The sequence below is a fragment of the Carassius auratus genome, unplaced genomic scaffold (assembly GCF_003368295.1).
Source record: "Carassius auratus strain Wakin unplaced genomic scaffold, ASM336829v1 scaf_tig00046498, whole genome shotgun sequence".
Classification (NCBI taxonomy): Eukaryota; Metazoa; Chordata; class Actinopteri; order Cypriniformes; family Cyprinidae; genus Carassius; species Carassius auratus.
The window spans coordinates 15,648-37,337 of NW_020526981.1; the positions used below are offsets into that span (position 1 = coordinate 15,648).

General features: G+C 35.0%; 1 protein-coding gene across 1 annotated transcript in view; it reads right to left on the minus strand.

Annotated features, from left to right (window-relative positions):
• Positions 1–385: 385 nt before the first annotated feature.
• LOC113088611 (KH domain-containing, RNA-binding, signal transduction-associated protein 3) overlaps positions 386–21,690 on the minus strand; it is a 50,820-nt gene continuing 29,515 nt past the window's right edge. Inside the window, exons 8-10 of the mRNA XM_026255784.1 lie at positions 13,474–13,556; positions 3,280–3,338; positions 386–963 (exon numbers count right to left, since the gene is read on the minus strand). Of these exons, the coding sequence (XP_026111569.1) occupies positions 872–963; positions 3,280–3,338; positions 13,474–13,556 (234 nt within the window). The 3' untranslated portion in view covers positions 386–871. The remainder of the gene's footprint in view (positions 964–3,279; positions 3,339–13,473; positions 13,557–21,690) is intronic.

The window sequence follows — 21,690 nt, forward strand, 5'->3', positions numbered from 1 at the left end:
AACAAAAATTGTGAAACTGAATTGTGAATTGTTGTCAATCAGAGTAATTGCCCAAAACTTTCAATTTTGTCTCTCCTTAAAAGGTCTAAAAGTAGATCTCTCACTAGAAGAAAACACCTATTACCAAAGAGCTTGTTAAAGGGTTTTAACGCTTAACACAAAAACCAGACAAGACTATGCAAACTTTTCTGATTGCAACTGAAACTGCACACACACATATACATATATATATATATATATATATATATATATATATATATATATATATATATGTATATGTATATATATATATATATATATATATATATATATATATATATATATATATATATATATATATATATATATATATATATATATATATCATTTTTTTTAACATGCTCCTATAAGCCCTTTAACGCTGAAGAACTTTCCATTTAGAAAAGAGAAAGGAAGGAAAACAACATGTGCAGAAATGATTTTCTTTTACTTTTTTCTCTAGTTAAAGGTAAAATTTACAAGGGACACATTGAAGCTGATCACCCATCAAAAAAAAAGTAGCTACAAAAACTGACCTGCTAAATCTAAACACTGTACACCCCATGTAACTCCACCGCTAACCGCTAGTGCCCGCCTCCATCCCACATAAGTAAGTCTATTTGAATTCTGAGTGGTTCTATGATTTAAACTACATAATCCAGTGATCCGTAATATCCATTTATGGGAGTCGTCCATGTTACAACAGAATCAGTTCCACAGAAACTTAATTTTACCCCTTGACTTCTTCGACTATTTGTATTTTTGTCATTTTGGTTGATTTTATTTGCAAAAAAGGAAATAGAGTCCATAGAAAATCCATTACTTGGGAGGGCACATGAAGGACTGTAGCAGGTCAGAATCGGGAGTACGGCTGCTCTCTGAACACTCCTTTGCTTTTCCTTGCTGGTGGCGCCTTGTTGCGGTTGTTTGTCCATTCTTCCGGGCCTGAAGAGGGAGACAAAGAGCAAAGGTAAGAAAGGTCATTAGCTGTTCAATATACAATGTATTGCTTTACAGATCTATCTGTATATATAACTGAACCGAACTGTTGCCCACCTCTTCCAACCGAGCCAGGGACTGCTAAACGGAACAATCACACTAGTCAAACAAACCAGGCTTTGGGTGTCAAACGTGCTCCGGCACGGTTAAGATTGCCTAGTATGAGCACACCCTAATTATTCTTGCACATCCTGGACACGCGAGCCTCTACCCGACCATCAAGTGTTGTCCTGTGCCGAAATCTGCTGTGATGGGTCCCGCGATCATGAAGGTCTCTAATAGGAAGGTGCCTGTTATAAAGTTATGATCGAGGCTCAGGACTCTGAGCATAACTTGTTTTTCTATAACAAATTCTAAAATATTTTCTATAAAAACGTTAATGTACTGGCAGTAACAAATGTCTTGTTTTATATTTAATTTATCTTTTTGAACTTTTTTGCTGAAATGTGACCTTGAGAGAGTTTCTGGGAGATTTACCATGTGTATAAACAGGTATATACTTAACAACATCAATCTTTACAATAAAAAAGCCTAAGAGTCATGACAACATTCATTATCTTCCTCTCCAAACTCATGGCACCTCTGATAATTTAGCCCAGCTAATACTGACAATCAGACAGAAACATCCCCAAACCATCCTGCCTTTGTCCTTCACCTCAGAAAGAACAAAACAACTCTAATTGCAGCAGAGGATCAAATAGCCACTTGAAAGGGGTTTAGAAGAGTGCCCTCGAGCAAGAGGTTACCGCCGCCATTAGCGTAACAGCGAAGCTCATTCATGATCGTCCGTGTCGATGAACGAGAGCAGCTTTTGTGTGATCTTGCTCTTTCTCAGCTCTTCTTAGGGACAGGAAGGCACAAAGGCCATTGCTCTTAAGTCACTAGTTTTTCAGGCCGGGAGCCATAGCCAATAATCTTTAATTAGAGAGCTGTCAATCTCAGGTTAGCTTGCATAAGCTTCAAGAAAAGTGTTCACGCGGACTGTCCTTGCATTTAGAAAGAACAAGGATGTGTAATAGGGAGATCTCCTTTGAACTGTCAAGCCATCTAAACGTTGTACCACCTGGAAAAGTGTTAAGTTGAGTGTTATGGATTGCTTATGTGTGTGCGAGTGTAGCGCTGTGTGTTTCAAATATGGTCGCGAAGTAAAGTCACTTTTAAGATGCAATTACTTTCCTTTATTTTTAAATCAGTTCTATAATTTAATGTGCTGTCATGTCTAAACATGCTGTCACTCCCTTGTGCTTTATTATATTTATTATTGGAATCTGATAACATAAGAAAAATATTTATTTATTTATTTAAGGGATGAAACTTTTTGACCTCATGTAAGAAAAATAACAAGATAATAATTCATATTTTATGAATAATTATATTAATCATAATAATTATAATTACTAATATAATACTATTTAATAATGTATTATATAATAACATACACATTCTAAATACAATAAACAATAGTATTAAAATAATCATTCACAAATTTTTATGTGACCTTCATGCAACAAAAACTTCAGGACATAAAAGAGACCTAAAGAAATTTGTAAACTGAAAGTTTTAAAACTATGTTCTGAACTAACTTTTTATTCTGTTACAAATCTCTTTAGAAAAAATCTCTAAATAATGCAATCGAAAACAAATGCTTACTTTAGAGAAATTGCACACAAATGCATCTGTACATACGCACTAAAAGCACACACACACATTACCATTCTAGCTGCAGAGAAATACAATGGCACATCTTATCATTTTTTCTGGGACAATGAGCTTACAACAGCTACATCAGTAATTTCAGAGCACTGCAATTCTTCTCCAGATATCTCTGCCATATGTATGCCATTCAGTACCTACAGTGTTCGTAACCGCAAACTTGTTTGCCTTTCACCAGATGTGTATCCAACAGCATTTTGTTTCTTTTGCTGCATCCAAAGCCATCTCCCTTCAACATTCATTGTAAATGCCTGTTCATGTAAATACAATTCTGTTCTATAGACACTGTAACCAAAAGCCTTGCATTGCCAGCAGTATTTATAACAAGAGCTGTACAGCAGGAGCTGTGTGTCCTTTGGGCAAAAGTCAGACTCAAAGTTTGAGCACTAACTGGAAGTATTGTAAAATAGAAAGTGTATTTCTTCACTGCAAAATGAAAATCAAGAAAAACAGGCTGTCGATCTACTGCAGTAATTCCACATGATAATAAAACGGTACTGATAAAGAAAAAAAATAAAATATATATATATATATATATATATATCTTACCGTAAGAGTCATATGATTCTCCACTGATACCATGGCTGTATTCATAATAATCATCTGAGCTGTGAAAAGAAATGAGAGACAGATATTAAGAACAGTTTTCTTAAAATATATAGAAATATATTTCTAAAAACATATACAGAAATCTAATTTAAAAATGTTTTGAAAAAGGTATAAAATATTAGATAGCAATGCTCTGTGATTGGCTGTAAATATGATACATTTTAATAATCCATTGTCCCTAAAAAAAAAAAAAAAAAAAAAAACTCCAGTTGCCACTCTATGTGTTTGTATGTGCATTTATATATGGACAGATATAAAAGGTGATGAGAGTTCAAGGCATGTGCTTACTTGAGATTGTCTGCTCCCTATTTAAATTGACAAAGCAACATCTCAGCAGCAACACGAAGCAGAGTAACCCATCAGAGAAGCTATTTTCCAAGCAGATTTGCAGTGCATCTTCCTTTCATTCCTGCGTCTCAGAAGTTTTGCTCCTGGGTCTCTGTTCCCTTTCTGCCTCCAAATTGAGTTTTTTTCCCCATAGGCCCTCAGCTGAGCTGTCCAGTGTCAATCACAACTGACTGCTAACCATATCCCAATGTTTATGCTCCCATAATTCCCCTGGCTTCGGTAAGGATGGCACCATGAGAAATAGAAGCCTTGCTAAAAAATAAAAAGACGCTCACCAGTTTTCTCAGCTTCTACCACTGAGGATTCTTCAGATTTAGACCTTTTTTTTCTTTTTTTTTACAATCTATGTCAGCATTCTTAATTTTCATAACTCCTCCTCTCAATTTCACAATTACTCCTTTCATTGTCTCCCATTAATGTGGCAGCCCTCTACTGCGTAATCAGTCCCACTACAGTTTCATAATGAACAATAATCATTTTTAGACTATTTCAGTGTCCTTAACAACATAAAATGTCTCTAACGATGTTTTTTGTGTGCCCCTGCCTTGGCGAAACACGTCAATCAAACTAAAATTTAAATAGTGGTATGGTATGGTGCACTTATCAAAATGCAAAAGGTTTGGATTTAATTCAATTTAAAATCATTAATGATTTAAGAATATTTAGTCCGCTGTGCCGCAAAGTTTCTAAACGAAGTGTGGCACTGTGTTCATGTGAGCAGCTCATTATCCTGTTTTCAACCACACGATCATAACTTCTCCCTTCATTCCAATCATACTACATCCCCTCCCCCATCCCAGTTATGACAACATAACTCCTCCTCTTCAATCAGTCACAATGCTATAACTCCTCCCCCTCATTTCATTTCTACTATCATAACTCCTCCCCTCATTCCAACTGTACTATCAAAACTTCTCATTTTCAGTCAATCATAAAACCATAGTTCCTCCACCATTTAATCATATTATTAAAACTCCATCCCTTATTCTGATCATAATACTATAACTCCTCCCATCATTCACAACAGACTCCCACATATACAACAATCTAGCGTAAGGGCTGAGAAAAGAGTGTCTTGGTTTTCCATGCAGAGAGGAAATGCCATGTCAAAGCTCACGCAGAGGCTCCTATCACCAGCCCACTGTTACTGCTAGTTTCACACTTAAAATGTGTCTGCACACCAGGGAGAAGAAGATAGGATGAGAAAGAGAGAGAGGGTTGTGCTGGATTGCAGTGTGGAGACCAACAATCACCGTCACTATTCCCACACACAAGCTCAGGAAGCCAGTGAAAGCCGGGAGAAGGCTTCCTATCAAATGTGTGATGAAATTCCCAATTTCCACTGCGCGTGAAGGTGAAATTGAAGAGACCTAAAGCTTTTGTGATCAGTAATGCATCAGTCAACTTCACAACCTGCTGCCAGATGCATCTCTCCCCGCGCGTTTCACACCATAAAGAACCTCTTCTCCTCAATCTGAACACCAGACCTCGTTAGACATCTTTAATTTCTTCCCTGACACATCGTCAATATTCCTTCTTCCCTTAATTCGTCTCTCTCTCTCTCTCCTCCAGTGCGGAGTTTGTTCTGTTCTACTCAATTACCCTGTTCGGCTCACTCCAGTCAAGGTAGAGCGTTAGCAGAAATGATGCATACAAGTCACACACAGTCCAATTCCCTCCAATTAGCAACACACACGTGTAAACACCGCAAACATGCTGTCGAATGAACTACAATCACCCAGAGGTACATTTCACTCCTCGGAGGAGACTTAATGGAGTTATCAGGTATGCTGTGTTGAACTATTAACTTCAAGTATCAGGAATGCTTTGGAAAAATATAAAGACAGACATGAAACAACAGTTAACATGCATTACAAGAGAACAGAGGTGTCCTACTTTATTAGCTACACTTGTTCAACAGCTTATTAACACAAATACCTAGTAAGCCCATGACAATGAAGCAACTTAATGCATTTAGGCATGTAGAGATAGTCGAGATGATCTCCAAAAGTTCAAACCGAGCATCAGAATGGGGAAGAAAGGTGATTTTAGTGACTTTGAATGTGGAATGAATGTTGGTGCCTGCTGATATATTGGCATTTACAAGTAAAATATCTATAGAGTTTAGAGAAAATGGTCTGAAAAAGAGAAAAAAAGCAGATGGGCTACAGCAGCAGAAAACCATGCCAAGAAATAGATCCACCGAAATTGGACAACAGAAGATTGGAAAAAGGTTGCCTGGTCTTGATGACCCTGATTTCTGTCGTGACATTTGGATGGTAGGGTCACAATTTGTCACGAACAACATGAAAGCATGGATCCACCCTGCCTCGTATCAACAGTTCAGGCTTCTGCTGGTAATGCTCAGCCTACCTGAGTACAGTTGCCGACCATGTCCAACTCTTCATAACCACAGTGTACCCAACTCGGATACTTCCAGAAGGATAATGTGACAAGTCCCAAAGCTCAAATGATCTCAAGCTGCTTTCTTGAACATGATAATGGGTTCACTGTACTGAAGTGGTCTCCACAGTCAGCAGATCTCAATCCAATAAAGCAGCTTTGAGATGTGGTGGAACGGAAGATTCTCATCATAGATTGGCATCCATCAAATCTGCAGTATCCGTGTGATGCTATCACGTCAATATGGTCTGAAATCTCTGAGGAATGTTTCCAGCGCCTTCACTGAATCTATGCCACGAATAATGAAGGCAGTTCTGAAGGCAAGATACATTATGTACTTGATGTTTTCTCTCTCACACACTCAGCCATGTTTAGCCAGCTCTAATCGACGCAGTACTAACACTCAGTGTGTATCTGATGTTCTCTAAACAGATTATATACCAGATTGGCTTGTTTAAACATCTGGCATCAGGTTTTCACTATGGCGTACAGAAACACTTCAGTCTCTCAGTGATTGCTTATATGTGAGAATCACTCCTGAGTAACACAGATCTGACAACCATGAGGTACCACACAGGTGCTTGCTGGAAGTTTTACTACAGGTAACCATAAAATTACAGCAGTACTCTGCTTGAAAATCTACTTCTACTGCTCTGATGGCCCAGTCTGCTGTGATTGTTCTACCGCATACAGCATGTGTCTGAAACGATACGCGCATTGCCATAGTTCCGTAAATTGAGCACTAGATAGAAAATATAAATATCTTTTATTTATTAAACTTTCAGTTTGTGATTCGGTGGAGGAGCTGGTCCAAATCAACTGGGTACTGAGCAATCTTTCAAGAGCAAGTGTTTTGTGAATCCCACATTAAACTCCCTGAGATTAAAGAAGCAGTTGCCAGTAAAATGATGGGAACACACACACAAGCACACACACACACACACAAAGATTGGGGTTTAACTCCTGTGGTACAGAGAAAAAAAATTAATTTTAACCACTGATTCTTTGCAGCCTCACCTTTTTGGAAGAGAAAATAAAATGTATTTACTTTCACACACCGGCGGCGCCAGGGGGGGTCTTGGGGGGTCTCAAGACCCTGCCAAAAAAATGCCTTGGCCCCCCATTTGACCCCCCAGCCTCTTCCTGATTAAAAAATATATATATGCGGGATAAAGATCCAAAAATGTTTCTCTTCAAACTACGCAGAACAATAATAAATAATAATTATTTCGACATTTATTCATACACTGAACCGAGAATCGTTTCTGTCGGACGCGTCCGATTCGAGAACCGATGAGCTGATGATAACTGCGCATGCGTGATTCAGCGCGAAGCAGACTGACACAGAGCGCATCTGAACCGAACTGATTCTTTTGGTGATTGATTCTGAACTGATTCTGTACTAATGTTATAAGCGCGGGTAAACCAAAGGCTTGAATGAAGGACAATCATCGCCAATGACGGCATTACATCGAGCGCAAAAGAACCGGTGAACCATTTTTTTTTCAGCTGGTTTATTTGATCGAATTGTCCGAAAGAACCGGTTCACTTGAGCACCTGCTCCTTTGCCCCTTAAGTGCCCTTTTGTCAAAGCAAAATTTCCTCTTTTTTTTTTTGTAATAACATAAACTTTTGTGAATGCCTGCCCACGCCCAATCATAATATTAGTACAATTTATTAATAATAATTTAGCCGTAAATAAAATGACCAACATGATGACCGTTCACCTGACTACGACCTCATCCAACCAGGAAGATTCCTCATGCTGCACGCGCATTTTTTAATTGCTAGAGGATATTTTCAACATCGTGGCAGCTGGTAAGTGGTGTTTCATTCTCAGCGAAGTGATTTTGGTGTTTATTTACTTATTATTATTTTACAAGAACGATGTGATGTGAGAACATGCAGATACGTTGTTTATATTGCAGTGTGTAGCCTGTAGTCAAAGAGTATAGAAGTAACTTCTATACTCTTTGCTGTAGTGTAGAAGTAACACTAGCGTGCTGTTTGAGGGAGAAAAGTTTCACATGCATCGAGGGGTCTGGTCTTTTTTATGTTATTTGAATAAACTTTTATTATATTACAGTACTTATTTATTTTTAACACGTAAAAATAATTATCACAACACTGGTAAGGCTTATTCATGAACAACACATGATGATCATGTTCTTCAGCATGAATGATTCAAAGTACATCTTGAGATTTAGAGAATTAGTGCAGAATTGTAAAAACTAAATTGTAATTTTATATAATTATTCTTTATTTTAAATACAAAAGTAACATAAAAAATATATATATATTTTCAATATTTAAAATACATGTATAAATCTAATTCTAAAATATATATATATATATATATATATATATATATATATATATATATATATATATATATATATATATATATATATATAATGATAATATAAAATAAGAGTTTAAATCATGTAAAAAAAAAAAGGAAAAAGATCTATTCTCAAATCATACAATAAGCACATCTGTATGAATGAAGAAAAGAGTATTCCTTGAGGACGGGCCCTCGTTGACTTGACATTCATAAGTGGACCTTGCTCTCGCTCTCTCTCTCTCTCTCTCTCTCTCTCTCTTGTGTGGTTGAACAGATGGTGGGGTTAAATCTGAATGATGTACTACATGTCCCAGGTGATCTCTGTGTTTTCTCCGTCTCTCGTCTTGTTTTCACAGCTGGTAAGTCAGCAGTGGGGCATCTGTAAAGAGTCTCGCTGGTCTAATCTACTCTGAGTTTCTTATCACTAATCACTAATTACTGCCTCGTTCTCTCACACTCTCACGCTGAAAGACAAGAGTTCAGAAGAGGTTTAGAGGGCAAAAAGGTGAATAAACATCACACAGCACTAATTCTGCTTTCCATACATGGGTAACAAAGTTTCTTTAAAGGGACCAATTCAGCCCAGAATTGAAATTGGACACTACTTTAAGCAAACACGTGTTTACACAGCATGCATGTTTTATCACAGTTGACCATTAAGGTTACTCATTTAAGACAAGACTGAAAAAATAAAGCCCTTTGTCCTCTATTGAGCATTTTGCACCAATTCAAAGTTGAATTTCCAGGACATTCAGTGTATATTTATTATGTCTAACATGTTTTGTACACACCATATGTCATGTGGAAATAATTATGTTTCCCATTTTTATGGTGTCCTAATATAAAAGGGAAAATGCAATTTTCTGGACCCAAACATAAGCATAACATCCTTTTGGTCATAAATTACTGTATGTCTCTGTCTATTCAAACAAGCAGCAGACAAAATTGTGGTCTGCAAATGCTTGTGACTTTGCGACAGACACCAAAGAGATTTCACTGTGTTCTTTGGTAATATGAAAATGAATCTAAATTTAGCTTGCGACAGTCTTCTTGTTTCACTAACAGAACTGAACAGAACCAAAGGTCCACAGAGACGAGAACGAACCCACCAAACCTCTAAAATAGAGGCAAAACATGTTAAAAATATCAGCACATCTGTCTAAGGCAGTTCAGGGAAAGTGGAACAGAGGAAGAAATGTGTGAGTAAAGGATGAGAGAGAAAGACAGGTGTAGAGGAGAGAGAAAGCTGCCAAAGTCTGAGGCTTTGAACAGAGGAGTAATTGATCGTGATAATCGCGACCTGCAGAGATGTGAGCTGAACTCTCTAATGTTCCTCTTCATCAGGTGTGGAACAGCTTATTTCTATACTTACAGAATCAAAAGAATAGGAAAATAAATAAATAAATAAATAGCAGAGTCAAGATCTAGATTTCTGGACTGAGTACTAAGAATTTCAATTTACTAGTAATTTTAGTTATTTAAAATTATATATATATATATATATATATATATATATATATATATATATATATATATATATAATTATATAATTATTATATATATTATATAATTATATAATTATTTCAAATTATATATATATAATTTGAAATTTAATATATATATATATATATATATATATATATATATATATATATATATATATATATATATATATATATATATAAAGAACAAAAAGACTATTAGTGGTATTGTGGAAGAGAACTGCTATTCAAAAACATTCATTAAATGCTGAGAGTCATGCTGTGTTTAATGAGGTGAGTCTTAAAATTTCAGCTGAAAGTTCATTGGTCGCTTCCATTACATTAACTGTCAAGTGACACTGGCAAATGAAAAATGAAAGACAATTCCAAAAAGTGCATTATTTATTTATTTATAATGTGATTGCTGTGACTGAACATTAATTAAATAATATAATTAATTTAATTTGAAATAATTCAATAATTCAATAATAATAATATAAATAATTATAATTATAATAATAATACAATTTATCAAAGTGATTTTTTGAATTAATTTAATAATACATCTTTTTTTCATTGCAAGAATGCAGACTGAACCTTTTAAGATCAGCAGAACAACCCAGACCCCTGCAGATCTAGAATGAGGCACAGCAACATCCTATCAGAGCCAAACCAAACCCATAAAAAAAGTCCTACCAGATATAAAAGAAAAGTGTAAAGAAATCACGAAGATCCATAACAATCGTAGACCACAACCAGAAACAAACCAGAACCCTGAAAAGATCTACATCAATGTCCACATTAATTCCTTCCATCATGTTATCAGTAGAATGAATGTAACATTTATTATTATTATTATTATTTGTGCAAATTCAAACTAGATGCCTGCCAATTTAAATAAAACTAAAGTTGAATGAACAAGTTGCACTTAACATTGCACTAAAATGTATTAAAAATTATCTTAAATGTACAGTCACTTTAAAGATCTGAAAATAAAACTGCATTATCAATGATAGACAAAAAGTTCTCAAACTCACAAAACGGTAAATAAAAACACAAAGAGGCACAATTATAGGCCTGTGCTAATAATCTTAAAGTGGTCCAATACTTGCCTACTGTAGATGCTATTACTACGTAAAGAATCTCATTAAAGGATAAGTCTGCAAACATCCATTATTCAATTCAGTTTATTTGTTAGGCACATACTGTTCCAAAGCAGCTAACAAAGAACAGTGGCTTTGCAAAGCCCTCAGAGATCAAGCCAAAGGCGACAGTGGCAAGGAAAAACTCCAAATCAATCAATCTCCTAAGAGGGAATTTCTAATCAGTTGTGATTATAATTGCTCTTTTCCCCTCTAAATCTAAACTCTCAGAGTTGAGTCTCCTGAAGCAGTGCTAACCTTTGAAAAGCAGTAGCCTCAGAACTCACCGCACTGACATTTTCTGAAACAAACTGCTCTGCCGTGGCCAATAGCTGCTATGACATTAAGTGGGTGGGTGTGTGTGTGTGTGTGTGTGTGTATGTGTTATGTGGGCCATATGGTGCTCTATAGCACTCTGAAGAAGGTGACGAGCAGTTTAAATGCTGTCAGACGCACTCACGCACCCCTGAGCACTTCCGCAGGGAGCGTGACTGCACACGCGTGGAGTATCTAGACTACAACATTAGAAGGTGACACACCTGGGAGAATCACACAGCAAAGGCTTTTTTTTTTTTTTTACAAAAAAACTCACAACTTTTGACCTCTTACCCTTTCAGTGTTCCTGTGAAATAAACCTTCACCTGCATGAACATTTCCCCACCGTGCTCTCCCCTTCTGTTCACACAGGTAACATAGTCTATTTTTTAGCATCGAAATGCTATGAGAACCGACATTTTTGACTAATTTCATGTCAGGACACTTTGAATTTTTTTTAACTTTTAGTTTATTATATTAAATGATTTCTCAATGATATGTTATGAATATACCCATTACACTGGATGAGGTAAATATTGAAGTTAAATACCAGAAGTTAAGCGTTTATTCAAATGACTAATTCTTAATACCAGCAATAATAGTAATGTTGCCTCAGCCAGCAACATCAACGAATCGTTCTACCAGAAGTCAATATTAATAATAATTCTTGTCCACAAAGGTGGAGGACACACAACTGCATTGCATTACAATGTGAAAACCTACAGTTGAAATTGAAACCTAAACAATATGGTGTTGACGTCAGGTGAGTCTCCTGATGCATTTACAGCTTTTATACAAGTGACAAGCATTGAATTCCATCCATTCATGCATCCTCAGGGAATCAAACCCATGACCTTGGCATTGCTAGCATTAGGCGCATTGGAATAACATTACGGTAATTTAATTTAAAAAGCAGCTTTTTATCGCTTTTTTTTTTTTTAAGAATTTTTTTATGCTTTTTTTTTCAACTGATGGCAATTATCAAATAGATTCTGACTCATGGAAGCATGCGGACCTCTGAAAGTCACTGTCAGGTGAGACTAAATGATGCAAGAACATTATCCAGCCTCCAGCACATTATTATAGCTCATTAAATACACCTATAGATTATGTAAAATTCACAGACTTTATACATACTCAGATTTATCTTAAACGAGTAGCTTCAAAATAGTGATCTGAGACCTGGCCTGCTGTGTCTACTATATAGTTTCATTTAAGTAGATGGAGGATAAACCACCTCTGGATCACCACATATTCTATGATTAAAAGAAAAGCTGGTTTACATGTCCCTGGATTACATATTAAGATCAAAGAGGCTTCAGGACGAGGCATGAGGAAATCTACCAGAGCTCAGAAACACACAGACAATGTTTTATGAATCAAAGAACACAGAAACCTGGCGCATAAAGAAGTACATGCAGGCTCCCCAAAATACTCCTCCTTAATTAATAAAAGCGAATCAGTTTGACTGTCACAAGCTCCTAAAACAGCATTCCAGTTCAGGAAGAATCTGTTGACTGACATGGAAACAGAAAAGTGTAGGTTTAGAATGTGATGAAGTCCACCTGATGATTACTGTGACATGTCTTCGCCATCACAAATCCAGCATCATGTTCACACACTGCAAGTCAAGTGTCAAGAGCCAATTGCCATTTTCTGCTGAAAATATCTATTTTGTGAAGGAAATTGTTCGTGTGACGTTTCAAATGTGATCCATGCTTAAAATGGTGAAGATGAAATTCTCAATACGTAGAGTTTAAATCATATTAAATCGTACAAACAAAAATATTTACAAAAATATTTATCTGATTTGAAAATGAAAGTCGTGACATTTGCCAAGTCTGGTAACCCATAGTCGGACCTGGTGCTCTAAAGCTCCAAGTCCAACTCTGTAAAGACCTACACAAACTCTTTGGTTCGATACAGAGAGGTGATCACTGACCTACTTTGTGAATAACTCTCTTGTTCAGATCTAACTTCACATGCACTCTGAGAGATGCCCTTTACATGGACAGCACACTCAGATGGCTCAGTCTCCACAAAACACACACACACACACACACACACACACACACACACACACACACACACACACACTTACTTTGGTGCCTGATTGTTGTAGTTGTTGTCATATGAGTCATATCCCTGCTCATCATAGGCTGTTCCATATCCATCGTCATATTCCTAGGGGAAACAAAATATATACTGTAAATATCCACATAATTATTTTATACAATATAACGTTTATATATATATATATATATATATATATATATATATATATAAAACAGTTATTAAAGTTTTTTTTTTACTGTCAAAGATTCAATGCTTGTTTTATTTCTAAATAAATCAAAAAGTTAACTGAATCAGCTAAATTAATGATTCAAAGGTTCACGTCTAAATACAATTCAACGTGTTTTGTACAATATGTTAGTAATACAGATAAGTCACTTGTTTTGTTCATGAAAACTGATGCAAATCGGTTGAATTGATGATTCAAAGTCAAACAGTACAGTAATTCGTTTTCGAACAGATCAGTTTTAATTTACTACTGCGTGTTTTCACAAGAGTTTTCAGTACTTAAATCAGTGATTTGAACAAATCGATTGACTGAATGATTTAGTTTCAATCATAAAGACTTTAGCATGTCACTTGTTTAGTTACTGGATAAATCAGAGTTTTGAACGAATCATTTGACTGAATGATTCTCACTTGGAAAGACAGTCACTTTTGGTGCAACAGTGCAGTTTGTAGAAATGTATATGTTTATTTTCAATGCACAGAAAGAATGTGATGTTATATATAATATAATTCTTTCTGTTCAATAAAAAAAATAAAGTTCTTGACTTGTCTGTGTAGTTTCAGTTCAGAAAATTGGTCTGGGGAGAGAGCTTTGTTCTGTGAACATTTGAGTATATCTACATAATACATGAAATTATTATTTCAAAAGACCAAGAAAAACTCTGTTTTCCTTGATGTGAAAAGAGTTAAAAGCATGTATAATGCAGCTCTGTGGGCAAGAGTCTGGAGCAGTGGACTGTCTCCACAGGACATACTGCAGTTCAGGTTTAGAGATCTGCTCTAATGATGAAGCATTCGGAGTCGTCCTAAACCTCAAACACTCCCCAACTCTGTTCAGAGGTTAATCTACTCAGCTCACATTAATACTCCATATATCTACAACAGAAATATCAGAGAACTGTGCATGAAAACTGTAAAGAAGCTCTTCGCTTAAATGGAATGTTGTGAAAGTGCTTCATTAAGTCGAGGGCTGATATGATTTTGACACTGTAATTAACATTGCATAATAACTCTTTAAGAGTGGATAATGAATCTTCATGGGGGTTAATATCTAATGTAGCTATTATTGTGACATATTACAGATTGCTTTATGACAAGCGTGGCTTTGTGGCCTGTTGCCTCATAAAGCCCAGTGGTATGTTTATGAAGACTCATGTATGAAATGTCAACAAAGTTCAGAAAAACAAGCTAAAACTTTTTAGAAATATAATTATTATTATTATTATCAATGTTGAAAAAAATATATATAAATATTTTTTTTTAGAAAAATGTAAATTATAAAATGTATAATATTATATATATATATATATATATATATATATATATATATATATATATATATATATATATATATATATATATATATATATATATATATTATTTTTTTTTTTTGGAAAGCATGATACATTTTTTTTCCAGGTTTCTTTAATAAATAAAAAGGAAGAACATTATCTATTTGAAAAATATATATATATTTGAAACATTATAAATGTTTCTATAGCTACTTTTGATCAATTTAATGCATCCTTGTTAATTAAAAGTACACTATACATTTCTAAAAAAAAAAGAAAAAAAAAAAGGATTACTGTTCCTGTTACTGGTCTTAATATTTTGCATGTTATTTAAAAAAAATGAAAATAACAATAAATGATTTTATATATATATTTAACATTTGCTCTGCCATTGAAACCAATTTTCTTTTCAGATGACGTCATCAAGCTCCTCACCTTCAACCATCAGCACTTTTCACCATCTCGATGCATAAAATGTCACATTACAGAGTAAAATTGTTGTCTTCAAGCAAAACTCAACACACCTACACAATCAAATGATCTAAAATATTCTCAAATATTCTCACAGAAGTCAAACTTCAAACCTAGTTCTGCTGTTCTCCATTAATTTAGGATAAACATCCTCCACAAAAAGGATCTGACCCCTCGAGACTGCTCCAGCATATCCAGCTCAGTTCCAAATCTATCTGCCCTCAATTCACATTGGTAAAATCCTCCTCAACTATGAAAACAAAGACGGAAAACCCTCAGGTCACACACCCTACAGTCTTAGAGCAGCATTACTGTCCGATCAGAGCCCCGCCGCTGCCAAAGCACTGTTTCATCTTTAATCCACAAGCAAAGTGACATTTAAACTGAGTTATATAATGAAGTTTACTTGAAAAAATAAAACTGAGAAACAGACAAAATGGGACATTTGCTGCTGGTAGCATTATCATGTTAATTTACTTTTTACTTTTTTAAAACAGACGAGTGCAAAGTGCATTTTCATACAATGTAGCAACTTAACTTAAAAGTTGTATTTGCTGGGAATTAAACCCATGACTCTGTCGTTGCGAACATTATGTACTCTATATATATATATATATATATATACACCCCTACACATAATTTTTTCAGAACCTGGAGATTTGATTTGGTCCTCACACTGCATATAGTCTGACCCATTAAATAACTATTAAAAATAATAGTTATAATTGCACTTTTTTTATTAATTTATTTATTTTTATGTATATAAAATAATAGTAAATAAACTAAATAATAGTGTTTGATAATATAATTAAAAACAAAAGGCAGTCCTAGTATTAAATACAAATACATTTATTTTATAGTATACTAAAAAATAAAATGCTAATATTTACTACTACTTTCTTTGTTTGCCTCTTTAAGAAGAATCACTATATGTATTCCCCAATTTAAAGTCGCTTTGGATAAAAGCGTCTAAAAATAAAAGCATTTTCATCATATTCAAACTTAAAATCAGCAGGCTTTTATTTTGGCGGGTTGACGGCAAGTAAGTATACGTGCTTCCGGATTTAGCGCTACTGATTAAAGAGCGTCAGTGGATGAATGTCACAGTTTTACATTATGCTTTGAAAATGGCATGGCGTGTGTGTGTGTGTGTGTGTGTGTGTGTGTGTGTAAATTTTCTGATTTGTGTTGCTTTCTGCGGCAAGGCTCCACAATGCTTCAAAGGGTCTTCATCGGCTCTCCAGTAGGTCAGCCCTGCTGGTTACTGGTTACAGCTCAAATATTCAACGAGAATCCAAACAGTTGAATTTCCTTCCATATCCAAAATTAATTCAATTGAATTCAATGCAAACAAAGGCTTGCAGCAATTGAACCTTTAAATAAAAACACTCACTGTTGAGCAACTCATCTTCCTTCCAAGCTGAAACAGGACTAGACTCACTCAGCTATTTATAACCAAAGATATTTCCAATGTGCCGTCTCGGCTGACAGTGATCTCTATCTGCAGCACTATGAATATATCATGAGGCAAAAACCTCTGGTATTCTGAAGAGCCGAACTCTGTTACCTTGGCAGAATAGTTATGTACGGCTTTATGCACTGATCAAATAAATTAGTCTGGTTTACTGGTTGTGTGTAAGACAGAAAATGAGACTTTCTTGAACTTATTTCCAGGTTGCTGCAAAGCAGTTGAAAGCCGCTGACAGCCGCTGTGCCATTTTGATCAGCTCAGGTTTGATCAAGTATGTCGACGTATGCCCAAGACGCTGAAATTAGACACGTACATCATGCGCCAAGCAGGGAGAAAATGAAATCTCTGTTCGCACGGCAATGTCAAATCTTTTCAAATTTGGTTGTACTAACAACTTCTCAGAGAAAACGGATCTGTGCTGTTGCAGTCACATTGAGCACCAGGGTTTGTTTGGTAAACTTCTCGCTATGCTGAAGCTTCATTTGATGACACTCACATCTCTGTTACAGATGGATCAAACGAAGCAGAGACTCTTTCAGGTTTGGGGTTCCTTAGACAAGGAAAAAACTCCCTACAATGTCAAGCACAGTGAAGAACAGCCGATTTGTCTTTTGTTACATTTTTAAACAAGCATAAAAGCAACATGAAAGCTCATAATTAAATTCACTATCAGTCCAAACAGTAAACCCACTATCAATTCTAGTGAAAATGATAAACATAAAAAATTTGGATTACCCTAGACACCCTTATACTAAAAACTAAAACTTAAAAATTGGAAAAAAGTGTACACTTTAATTCAGAAATAATGTATTAGACTATGACAGTGTTTTAGTGCCACGTAAACTGAAATAATAATAATAATAATAGTAATAATTGTAAGATTATGAGATTAAAGTTTATGGGATTAAAGTCATAATATTTTGAGAATAAAGTCATTATATATTAAGGATAATGTTGTAGCAAGCAGTATACCGCGTGAATAACGTTAATGTATAAATTCAAACACCTATTCCACAAAAAATAATCCAACCTTTCATTCGTCACATAATTCATAATTAAAAACAGCAATAACATGTTCTAAAGGTTGAAATGGGCTCTAAGGGGCCGGTCACATATTGCGCTCAAGCTCGTTATTTCAAATGTAGATTCGCGGCAGGCACGCTCATAATGGAAGCGACACAGTCGCGACTTGCACGCTGTGTGATGTTATCTTTCTTTCCAGACACGTCCACGCTCCATCCAGATAAAAACATTTCAACTTTTCAGAGAGCCGCAAGCGCAACATGGGTCATGTGACAAGAACCAACCAATCAGCTTCATCCTTTCCTGTAACAACAATGAAAGCTCAGCCAAGATGAAGGAACAGCTGATCATAGCTGTACAGGGATAGTCATTTTTAAATGAATTTAGTTACATAGCAACTGCAAGTGATTTTAATTTCTGCACATCCATATCCTTGAGTATTCATAGAGAGCGCAGTTCAGTCTGCAATGTGAAAGGCCTCTAACTTAAGTTAAATTGTTGTGTTTTCTTAGGTAAATAAGGTTAAGTGACTAGTCACAAGCTGTTTTATTCACAGTATAATAAATAATATTTCAGATCTTAAAATCCAATCATTATTTATAGCGCGCAGCCATCCAGTCACCACAGTAAACTTTGGGCTTCGTTGCCTTTAATACAACACAGATCAGCTTTCAAATTCTATCAGTTTTATAGCATGATATAAATGTGAAGGAACGTCAGAAGTCATAAATAAACCAGAATAATTTAATGAAACAAATATCATCTGTTAGTTGACTGATTCACATGCTGCTTAAAATTGAGTTGAATACAGCAAACTGTCATGCCACATTAAAGAGTGTGAAAAACACATTATTGTAAGACATATTGTTTGTATTTCACTATAAAACTGATAGAATTTAAAAGCTGAGACTTTGTTTTTATATTAAAAGTTCCAAAACCACAAAGCTTATTGCTATTATTGGCTAGCAGGTGCACTACAAATAATGAACGCATTCGAAGACGTCACATATTATTTCCAGGCGTACTGTCCCCACGAGTATATGACACATGGTATGATTTTTGCTAATAATTCCACATATATTCAAATAAGTTGCCAGGCTACATAGCAACAGCAACATAGGTGCATTCAAAATATAATAACTTAAATAAATTACATTTTAAAAAAATATAATAATTATATTTCATAATATTATTTTTTACTGTATTTTTATCAAATAAATTATCTCCTACACACCTGATCTCGAGATCAATACATCACATTGTCACATTACTAATTTATCAAAACATTTTATTCAGTAATTACTTAATATTCACGAGCTTCTCTGTGACATCACAACAACCACACCTGTCCGTCCAAGCGAAGTTTCCCCACAAGAAATGAAGCTTCTGAGTTTGTTCATATCATTTTTTCCTCATTGTTACATCAGCAGAAGGGGTTTCAAAGGTTTCTGTAACAGCAGCGCTTGACCTGTTTTCAATCTCACCTGTGTGCTCTAATTCAGAGAATGGGATTGATATTGCGGCTGCGGTGCGTGGCCTGTGAGAGTCCGGATCTTTGTTGGCGCTGTCAGCTGGGGTCTCAGTGGTAAGTCTATCAAAGCACTGTTGGACAGAGCTCAGGTAAGCAGTGTGCTGGAGAGAGCTCTATTAGAGCCCAGTTAAGCCATATAATCACATTACATTTGCCTCCTCCGTCCCAGTGCCAGAAACACAAGGCCACATTGGAGACACAGAGAGACCCGAACAAACTGAATCATTTCTAGCTTCTCTCTTTAGCACAAACACACACAGATACACACAAGTAGCTCAATGAGGGTACAGACTATTTTTCTTATTTAAAAGTTACTTATAATGACAACAGACTAACCCCAAATAATGCATTCACAATATATGTTTTTTTTCTTATATTACTATTAAGCAATAAATGCAAGTAAAAATAACAAATATAGTAATAACAAAAAAGTACATAAATAAATGAATAAATGATACATTTATTTACAAAAAAATGTCAATCACTATATTTCAAGTCACTATATTATTATCATTATTATTTTTAAAATAAACAAATAATCAATGATAAAGATAATTATAGCGCATACTGTGTATATATATATATATATATATATATATATATATATATATATATATATATATATATATATATATATATATATATATATACATACATACAGTATTCGCTATAATTATCTTAAATATATATATATATATATATATATATATTTAATCTGTGCAGAAAATATCCATATTATCTCTCTGTATATATTATATCATTTATATATTATATATATTTACACATTTCTGTGTTCTTTTGTCCCGTCTTGTATCGGTTTACAGTGTTAATTTCTACGTTCTATACTGTTGTCTGCACTTCATGAGTAAAGACTCTTTGATACTCTATCGTGTACTTTGTCCTTCTGCAACACTACGTGACAAAATTCTTTATCTATTATTATATTTAATTAACATTAATACTGACCTATGACCTAGCAACCACCCAGTACGCCCTAGCAACCATGCAGATCAAGAGGTGATTTGCTTCCACAGCGTCCTCCAGGCAGAAGCAGGCAAAATCTGTGTGTTCCTGAATAGACAAATGTCAGGTGTCGCTCTGAACTCACCGTCTTGGGGCGAGGGAAGTCTTTGATCTCTCACTATTGTCAGAGCTTCACATCAGTGTTTGAGGGTCACCAGAACACACACGTTACACCAGACATAATGAGAACACTGACTCACATGAGACACAGACAGCTCCTTAGGTGAGTGTTCTGGTACAATGGACACAATCGACTGAAAGACAGGGTGTTAGCAGATAAGACCTGGCCTTAGATGCCATGAGACCTCACACACACACACACACACACTTTAACAAGTCATCTAAATGGGGACATGCTATAGACTTTATTTTTTGTTTTGAGTGTTTTTTGCAATGCAAACATACAACATTACCTGAAGAACATCTGACATACACACACACACACACACACACACACACACGCACTTGTCTGACTGACTACATCCCATTTGCTCATTTCTGCTCCAGTCGCTGGGTTCTCTGGAAGACTTCTTATTTTCGCATCTCAAAATGAGAGCTTCAGGACTGCCAAGATGCTCCTGAGGCGTCATTCTCTCAGAATACTGAAACACCTAACAAATATGAAGATGCTATTTACAACACTACAACACTGGGATATTTTTTTTGCCTTATTGCTATTTTTATCCATATCTTTGACAGAGGGAAGATAGAAAAATCATTAGGAGAAGAAAAAAAGAGAATGGATCAGGAAAGTGGCATGAGCTGGATTTAAAAGAACAACTCCTACTGAGAAAATTAACAATATCAATAAAAGGTATTGCCTGAGTGCTTTATTATAAAAAATAAAATAAAAAAAAATTCTACCATTTAAATAGTCTGTTTATTTAATCAAAATTCTGCCATATTATCCATCCTAAAACCACTTGCCCTCCAAAACTAAATCAACAAATTAACAGCTGTATTAAAATAAAGAAAATCATAAATATAAATGTATATACTAATAAATAACCCTAAACACTTATTAGGTTTATCTTTGAGTTTATAAAAAAAAAAAGATATATATATATATTATAGTCATATAATTATACTACAATTTTGAGATTATAAAATATAAAAGGATATTAAATATAAAATACTGTGTTTGTGTGTGTGTATACATGTATGTATGTATATATATATACATACATACATACATATACATATATA